Here is a 9,529-nt window from a genome sequence, read left to right on the forward strand (position 1 = left end):
AGGCATTAAAGAAGAACTTAGCATGTGCATACAAGTTTTGGAAAGTTAGTGTGATTAATTGTTGCTCAATTGCATTAGATTTTATTTAATTGAAGTTTTCATCTAGTACATTTTGTGCAATCTTTTGAAAGTCATGAAAACCTTGAATTGTCAATCTTAATTGCATGATTCTTTTCTTGCTTGGGGACAAGCAAGGTTTAAGTTTGGTGTTGTGATGACATGTCACCATGTCATGTTTTTCTATGCTTTTTCATACAAGAAATTGATGAATTGTGCTTAAATATTGAATGCTTTTGTACTTAATTGGTATATTTCTTTGATCTTTTAATTTTATAAATCTTGTAGGAAATAAGGAGAAAAAGAAGCAAAGAAGCACAAAATAAGCTAAAAAGGAAAAAAAAAGAGCTTTGGGGCACACTTTGAAGTTGGAGCACACTTTGGAGGCTTAGGCCACGCTTTTAAAAGCGTGGCCCATGACCAAATCATGGAAGAGAAGCGTGGCCCAAAGAAAGAAAAGCGTGGCTCAAAACAAGGAGCAAGAGCACAAAGCTCTTGCCTAGAGCTTAAAGCTCTTGTGGAGAGCTTTACTTCAAATAATCAAAAGCCAAGCTCTTGCCAAGAGCTTTATCAAAAGCACATGGAAGAAGGAAGCAAGGCAAGCTCACATGCAAAGCTCTTGCAAGAGCTTTGCCCAAGAGCTTTTTCGGGATGCTTCAAGGAAAAATCAAGGGAAAAAGAGCTCAACAATGCACTCACCAAGGCTTGAACCCAGGACCAAGGGGGAGGGAGGCAAGAATTTTCGCTAAGTTAAAATCTGGGCGTTTACACCATGACCATGCCTCCTTCAAAGGGCCATAACTTGAGCTACAGAAGTTCGATTGAAGTGCTTCCAGTTGCGTTGGAAAGCTGACATTCAGAGCTTTTCAACGATATATGGCACTCTATATTTGGCATGAAATTGAGGCACGAGTGAAAGGAATCTTTAAGGACAAAAAACAAGCAAAAATGAATCAAAGTGGCTTCACCAGGATTCGAAGAGGGAGACCAAGGGAAGCAAGGAAGTAGCGCTCTCCTCATGAAAATGTAAGAAAAAAGGCTCACAAAATGCTTCCATCATGGTTCGAACTTGGAGTTTCTCTCCAAAACAAAGGGGTGCTTCTAATAGAGCTCTTACGGAGAGCTTTGAAGCTCTTGGGGAGAGTTTTGCCCTGGGAGTGTGACCCATGATCCAAAAAATCAAATTAATTCAATCCTGCACCAAAATTTAAAAGCCCATGGACATCACTTCAAGGCACAAGAACAAGTTAGCTTAGGAATTTATTTTTAATTGTAATTTGTTTAGAGTTTCATTTTTCATTTTCATTTTCATTTTGTGAAAAGCCTATAAAAAGGCATCTGCTTCATTTCTTTGGGGGAGCACACTACAAGATTTTTGTTTATTTGTGGCAGTTTTTTTCTTATTTGTGGAGGTTTATAACCTCCAACAAATGGTTTGTGGGGGTTTCTAAAACCCCCAAAATTTGAGGTGCCACGAGGTCTTTTGTGGGTGTTTAGTGGGGTTTTATATTGGACTTTTGTGGCGATTTTAAATCACTTTTGCGGCATTTTAAAACCCCCACAAATTAATTTTTCAATTTAACAAGAATTAACTATTTTGTGAGATTTTTAAACTCCCACAAATCCTGTAATTAATTATTTATTTTTAATTTCAAATCATTCATCAATCTCATCTCATTTATATACTCTCAAATTAGAAATTTATTTTTTAATATCAAAATTTAAAAACTAAATCTTTTATAGCACAATTCCTCAATATAAGACATAACTCTATATTTAAAAAAAATTCTCAAAGTCAATAATTCCAAACATAATTGCATATGGTATTGTTTTACATAACTATTACTGTTTTTCTTTAAAAAGTAAAAACATTCAATATTTTAATATCATCTAATTACATAAAAATCTCAAATATTTGTCTTCAGATGTCCGTTGCTATCACCAACTGATCTCCTAGCATCAAAGGGAGTAGTAGGCTCGCTTTCAACATCATTAGCCTATATGTAAACATAAGATATTATTAGTAATTTCAGTAAAGTTAAACATCAAGTCACAAACTGAACTCCTGAAATTTGGCTAATTATTATTATATATATCTTCCTAGCTCTTACATGAACAAAAATATTGATTCTTTTGACTTGGCCATAACTCGTAAGTCACAAACTAGAAGTTAAGGAGGAAACATTCTTGTATATTGATTGGTACTGCAATTGAGGCTGTCAGGACTTTAGATGCTTCAGAAAAACTAAATTGCAGCTATTGTTTATTTATGTATTGGTGTTCATGGGTTCAGCCGAATTCAGTAAAATATGGTTACCTTTTTGTGAGGCTGATTTGTTTTGGGGAAATGAATGATATATGACTATAGCTTCCTCTTGTAAAACGGAGCAGCAGAGTAGTTTCCCATGTTTAATGGACAACAACCACTAATAGAATGCAAGAATATTGTGATGTCCATGTTCTTAACTATTCTCAGCCTAATTTTTGGCATCTAGAGTCATGGGTTACCACTAATAATTGATGATATGAACATATTCAATTTCAATAATTAGACTCCACTATTAATAAGTATTTTCCATCTAAACTTATATTCCTAACAAATGAATTTATTATAAAGTTACCTCGCGGGCAGAAAAGAAGCCAACAAGTGCTTCGGGAATTCCTCCTTCCTTCATCATTAGATATGCTTTCATCATATCAAATGATTGTTGCAACTTAGACTCTAGACTAATGACCTTTTGTTGTGAATTATGTAAGTCGGACTCCAAATTATTGATCTTTTCCTGTAAAATTGCAGCAGTAGTAGGCGAAGAAGATCCAGCTGAATTAGTGGAGATGGTCACCCCATTAAGCCGACTTCTCACATTCCTAAAGGTATTTGTAGGCGCTGCTCCCATGCCCATGCAACGAACTCTCCCAGAGTGTTCATGCCCCAAAACTTTACCAAAAGCATCATTAGGGGACACCTCAAATTGTGTATTTGACTGTGTCATATTCAGCTCAATTTGTTCCTATTTAAAAGTAGTAAATAGAAACTATTCAATTTAAAAGTAGCAACACATGTAATCAATGGCATTGCAGATTATGATTATTCTAATGTTCCTAGACCATTATCACAACTAAAAATTTAAAATAAAAAGTGCATGCAAGTGAAGTGAACCACTTTGCTATAATCATTATATATCTCAATCCACAAGCAACTACACTCAAATCCCATTTTCACATGATCACATACAAATAAAATAAGATAAGATAGCAAAGGTTTACAAAACACTTACCACTATAGTTAATGCCTCGTTATTTACAAAAGACCCATCCTTTCTCTTATGTGTTTCAATGTACATCATTCCTCTACTAGGCTTCTTTCCCGTTTCTAAGTACTAAAAAAGAAGGAATAAAGAGTTAAACAATTAACATATATAATGCAAGTAAAATCACACATGTACCAAGTGTGTGTATATATATACCATCTCATGTCGCCTCCGAGAGTTGGATTTAGATCCACAAGTGTGAGAAATGGTTTGCTTGCTTCGATTTTCCTTATTTTTCATGCAAAGCTCCTAAAAAAAAATAATCACTTCAATTAATATTTTTTTTAATTAAAGTACAACAATAACTAAATGAATTGTTTAGTGTCTTACAACTGTAGACGGTTTTAGTCGATAATTGACAAAGCAAGCCCATTGATCTCTTGGAACATCATCAGGCACATTATTCACCAATGCTTCTCTTCTCATGGTTGGATCATAGAACTCATTCCACAATCTTTGCCTATATGTTGCCCACTTCTTTGCAATACTTTGAATGCAATACCTGTAGGCAATCTTTTCTGTGCTTGTAAAATGGAAGTAGGGCTTCAAACAAAAAAGTAAATAAATAAATAAATAAATAATTACTTAAACTAATAGAAGTTTCAAATAAAATGGATTTTACCTTTATCATTGTATCAAAGCACTCATCTTTGAAAGACTTAGGCATGCCACCATTTTCTTGTCCTGACTACTTTTCAAAGCTAATTGAAAAGATACGTGCATTAGTTGCTAATATACCACAATACCCAGCAAGTAAACCTTGTGCTTCACCATATGCTGCACCCTCTTCGTCAACTTCTACAATTACACGGTCTCCCCTAGGTAAGTTGCAAACATCCTTGACTTTGATCTTAGCCTTCTTCTTTATATTTGTAGAGTCTTAAGAAAAATAAAAATGATTTAAATGATAACAGTGTATAATATTTGTTACAAATAGAAGCAGTGATTGGAAAAAGATATTAGAACCTTGGGGTATGGGAAAAATGAATACAGGAAATAGGTAATTAAAAAAAAAAATAAATAAAAGAACAGTATTATAATAATCTAGCTAGTAAGTGACTCTTCAAGTTCACCGAAGCATATATACATGCTGCTACAATCCCATTGTTTTCCATAATGTATAAATCTCAAATAATGGGTTATATTAAAAATGTTATATTAAAAAAGTTACATGAAAATTTAATCATCCTCAAAGTTCATAAAGTCGACATTTAACTTTGAATTTGACAAGAACCCTATTTGGTTTTCAAGCATTTGCACTGCAACCCTGATATCCTTTTATCATCTTCATAACAATGATGAAATGATGAAATTAGAAAATAGCAGAGTCGGAAATTATACATCATTATCATGAGTATGGAAGACATAACTATTAGCCAACCAATTAGAAAAATTTTGTATATCCTCAAAGCAAATAACGAGAAAACTATGGGAGAGAAACTGTCTCCTGAAAGTAAACCTGCTACAAACAGACGAGGATGGAGAGAAAACAGTGTCCACTTTATTATATGTACTAACCTGACTTATCAATTCGTTCCAAACCAGCCAGATCAACGACAACCAACTTGCCTTTCCTGACAACAGGTGGCTTTAATGATTTGACCGAGTGCGAATGATTGCCATTTTCACTTGAATGACTTGCATCTCTTCCCTTGACGGATCTCCTAACATGCACCTAGTGAATCAGAGGTAAATTCAGTCCTCCAGTAACAATAGAAATGAAAACATTGAAAAATACAGAAAAACACAAGGAATGAAGAACATGATACCATAAATAAGATACATGAATTCCATACGACAAGTAGAGATAAAAAGATAGTTATATAATAAGATAGAGATATCTATATAGATTAAAGGTGACAAGTAAATATGTTAGAAACTTTAAAGTTTTGAACTTAATATGTAAACGATTCATTTTATTGCATTAATTGACAAGCAATTAATAAGATAGTAACTTACATCAAGTCTATGATCCTGTTCTTGAGGTTGAGAAGAATCCTGCGAATAACAGAGTAGTCGTCTCAGTTTCAAGGCAGATAGAACAAGTGACAGAATCCAATTAAAGTAGATGATATAAAAATATACTTTTTTAAAAACTTAATTAAGAATTTCTATGCTATTCAGCATCAATCAAATGATGATGTCCATATTGAGTGGAAAACATAATCCAGTTGGGACATGACATATAAACCAAAAATAAGGAACAAAAGAGCTTGAAATAAAAAGCTGTTTTTGTTGAAGCAATTTTCAACTTTAACTCAATTGAAATGAAGCATAATAAATCAATATCACTGAACTCTTTAGCAAAACTAATTACTACAAGACATGAAAGAAAAAAACACATCAAAAGGCAGCTTCAAACCTTATAAAGGAAAATATATGAATAATGGAAACTGAAAAGCAACTAGTCATTTAGCTCTTGCACTTTAATTGGTATTTGCAAGTTCTTTTACGAAAAAAAAAATCATTACTATTTGGTAAAACATATTCAGGGAATTTTTCTTATATCTCTGCTTTGTGTAAATTAAAAGACATTCAGTTTAATTTTTTACCCTTTCAAGATTATATATGTTAATATATATTTGAAGCTAAGTGATTTATTGAATATTCACTTTGTGATGGATTCTATTAGGCAAGAAGAGAAGTTAGGTTGCAATGGCTTCTCCAAACATTAACAACAGTAATGCTTTAGAAGGAGAAACAAAACCTAAGATTCAGGAAATATTGATTAACATTCCAGAACATTTTGAACCATTGATGCTTGATGAATGTTGCATTTACAAGGTTCCTTCTCATCTATTCAAGTTGAATGAGGAAGCTTACACACCAAAGTTCATCTCAATAGGCCCTATTCACAGCAAAGATTCAAAACTGAGACAATAGAATCAGAAACAAAGGTACTTCCATGCTTTCTATAAGCGACTAAATAACTCACAGGCTTTAGCTTTGAAGAGATATAGAACAATCTATCTTGAACAAGAAAAGAAAACTATAAGAAAACTACTTGTTAATAGAGAATAGATATCAACAAATTAATAGCGAAGAAGAAGTACCTGTGGCAGCTCGAAGGAGAAATATGGAGGGAGAGAAGTTGCGTCGAAGAAGAAGCCTGGGACCGAACAGATCTGAAAACGTGTTGACAGGGGAGGTGACTCGATCCAGAAGCGTTCTACCACGGCAACGGTGGCAGCAACAACAATGGCAATGGTGACGGAAACGGTAGCAGCAACAACGGCGGCAGCAACAACGGCGGTGGAAACTCCACTGTGGCAGCAATAACCGAATAGAAGAACAGATCTGAAAATGCGATAGAAGAGGTGGCTCGATCGAGAAGCTCTCTACCGCAACGGACACGGCAGTGGTGACGGTGCCGGCGGTGGAAATGGCAGCAGAAATGACGGCGAAAATGGCGGTAGAAGGGTTCTCTCTCACCTACCTCAGTCGCAGCTAAGTAGCTAACTTAGTCTCATTTTCAAAAATTGGGGAAATTAGGTTTTTCTTTCAAAACTTAATTTTAATTAATTATTAGTGGAGGTTTTTTAAATTGCCATGAATAAAATATATTGTGGAGGTTTTTAGAAACCTACACTAAAATACTCCCTCAAATAAATATTAATCTTGTAGTGGCACCATTAAGAAGGCTAGCTCCAATAGGGAGTTTTGCACTCTTTAGTTTTCATTTTGCTTTCTCTCTTAGTTTTCTTTTCTGTTTTAAAATTTTGGATTGAGATTGGAAGGAATTCTGTTTTCATTCTCCATCTGCAACTTCTCTTGTTATTTTTCTGCATAATTCAAGAAATTGTGATTTGAATCAAAGCTTTCATTTACTACTTCCATTTGTCTTTATTCTTCAATCTGTTCTCTGTTGGATCTAGGAAGGGAGTGAGATCTAGACTTATTTTCTAGTCTCTTGATTCCCTGAGATCTTCAATTTTATTTTGCAATTGAGTTGAGCTCTTGGCTGCTCTTCTGTTTTTACGGTTACATTGAAATTGTTAATTCCTCTTTGAGATTTCAGATTGCTGATTTACTTTTCTACTGCAATTTCCTTCTCTGTGATTTTTGCTTTCTGTTCTCATTGCTCCCAATTTACTTTCCTGCACGTGTGTTCTTCTGCACTTTACATTTGAGCCACTGTGATCTGAATTTACTTTTCATGCAATTTTAATTTCCTTGTAATTGTTCTAAGCTTTGATCTACTGCTTTCATTTAATTTTCCTGCTCCCACTCCTCTTTACATTTCAAGCAATTTACGTTTCTTGTCATTTAAGATTCTGTCAATTTATATTTCCTGCTCTTTAAGATTCTGCTCATTTACTTTTTGCAAATTTAAATTCACTGTCATTTACCTTCTGTTGGCTCAATTTCACTCAAATCATCAATGTTAGCTTGACTAAAATAATCACCCACTAAAGTTTCTTGATCCATCAATCCCTGTGGGATCGACCTCACTCTAAGTGAGTTTTACTACTTGATGCGACCCGGTATACTTGCCGGTTAGATTTGTGTGTTTGGAATTCGTTTTTCCACAAAAACACCATCACCCATCGCTTTGAGTTTGGTCCTAATGCTGTTGCAAGGAATGGAAATTATTACAGGAACATGCATCAAGGTCAAAACAATCAGAGATGGAAGGAGCCACGAGGATCTGATCAACCCTTTCGGTAACGTCACCTTCCAAGATACCATGGACAACGACCATCCTACAATGCATGCCAAGACAATAGATATGGTGGACCCCCTTGTAGTTACCAGCAAGCTCCATCATATGCCAATGAACCACCTCCTCAAAATAGCTTTGGACCACCATATTCACAAGCCCCTTTCCACCATTCACCTCCATATGACCCTAACCCGTATCCACCATACCAACCACCTTATGAGCAAAATGAACCCTCCTATCCACCCCAAACCTCCATGGAGAAAGCACTTACCGATCTAAACTCTACTATACAAGCTCTCTTCGCCCAAATCGGACCACCAAATACCTTCAACAATCAACCCTCAAGCTCTAGTGCACTTCCTTTTCAACCACAGAATGATCTCTCCATCCCATCACCACCATCCATGGAAGAGCACCCACATCCATCGATCCAAGAGCAACATGATCCCAATGATGCTATTGACATGGAACAAGAGAGAAAGGATCATCTTTGCGAATCCATACTTCATAAGGAGCTAGATGAGGCCCTAAAGGTGAAGGTAGTAAAGTCCCTTGAAAATGAAGGAATAGTTGAAAGGAATTGTCATAGAAAGAAAATCATCAAGGATGAGTATGATTTTATATTAAAACTACTGGATAAAGTAGTAATTATTGAAGAGGAAAAAGTGGTTGAAAACTTGCGAGATGCTGAACCTCCATGGAAAAGTCAAGACAAAGAGCTTCCTTCCAAGACGGTTGCATTTGATGTTGAGGAGGGTGTACAACCTCCAAGGCATGTCATGGTTAAGGACTTAGAAGAGGTCGATCAAGAGATGGAGACTCAAGAAGAAGAAGCAAAACCTCCCATGCCCTTGGAAAGCAGTGAAGAGGAGATTGAATTGGAAGAAAGCTACCAAGAGGAAGAGGTTGAAATTGAAGAAGCTTACAAGGAGGTAGAAGTTGTCAGAGAAGAGCACAAGGGAGTGGAGCTTGCAAGATCATTAGAAACACCTCTCCCAAGGCCATTACTGTCCAACACAACGTTCAAGTGGGTAAAATTCTTATCCTTAACCTTTACTTTTCCACTTGAATATGGGCTACTAGAGACGGATGGTCAGCTTAGAGCTCTTTGTGGCATTAAGAGTAAGAGGAAGATGGTCAGTGGTAAGAATTGTCTTGCAAGGTTCATTATGGTTGGAAGCTTTAAGTTTAAACGCAAAGGTTGGTGTAGAGCTTAATTGAATGGGTCTAGGAAGTTGTTGCTTCAGTGAGAATTCTAAGGCTGAACCACCTGGATGGAATCATGATAATCAACTTGAAGACGGGTACAGAAACAAGATTTGGGATCCAGGCATACATGAGGATAAAATTTAGGAGATCAAAGCTTGTGAAGAACTCCATCAAAGCTTAAAGAATCTACCTGGTATTGATATAGCTTATTGGAAGTACAAGCATTGGTGGAAGTTTCAGGATGAGTTCAAGCACAAGCCACCATGACAAGGAGCTCACCAAATGTCCA

General features: G+C 35.7%; 1 protein-coding gene across 5 annotated transcripts; it reads right to left on the reverse strand.

Moving 5' to 3' along the window:
- LOC107637853 lies at window positions 1,916-4,239 on the reverse strand. 5 transcript variants are annotated; one of them, XM_021121262.1, is made up of 7 exons: window positions 3,991-4,228; window positions 3,699-3,911; window positions 3,525-3,617; window positions 3,336-3,437; window positions 2,922-3,068; window positions 2,679-2,840; window positions 1,916-2,054 (listed from the first exon to the last, which is right to left on the reverse strand). In XM_021121262.1, exons 1-7 carry the CDS (start codon window positions 4,033-4,035, stop codon window positions 1,965-1,967), a joined length of 852 nt encoding a protein of 283 aa, XP_020976921.1. In that variant the 5' UTR covers window positions 4,036-4,228; the 3' UTR covers window positions 1,916-1,964. The 5 variants fall into 5 exon arrangements, with proteins under 5 accessions (XP_020976921.1, XP_020976919.1, XP_016196619.1 ...); XM_021121260.1 differs by having other exon boundaries at window positions 2,679-3,062; window positions 3,991-4,239; XM_016341133.2 differs by having other exon boundaries at window positions 2,679-3,068; window positions 3,991-4,230.

This window comes from Arachis ipaensis, chromosome B04 (genome assembly GCF_000816755.2).
Source record: "Arachis ipaensis cultivar K30076 chromosome B04, Araip1.1, whole genome shotgun sequence".
Classification (NCBI taxonomy): domain Eukaryota; kingdom Viridiplantae; phylum Streptophyta; class Magnoliopsida; order Fabales; family Fabaceae; genus Arachis; species Arachis ipaensis.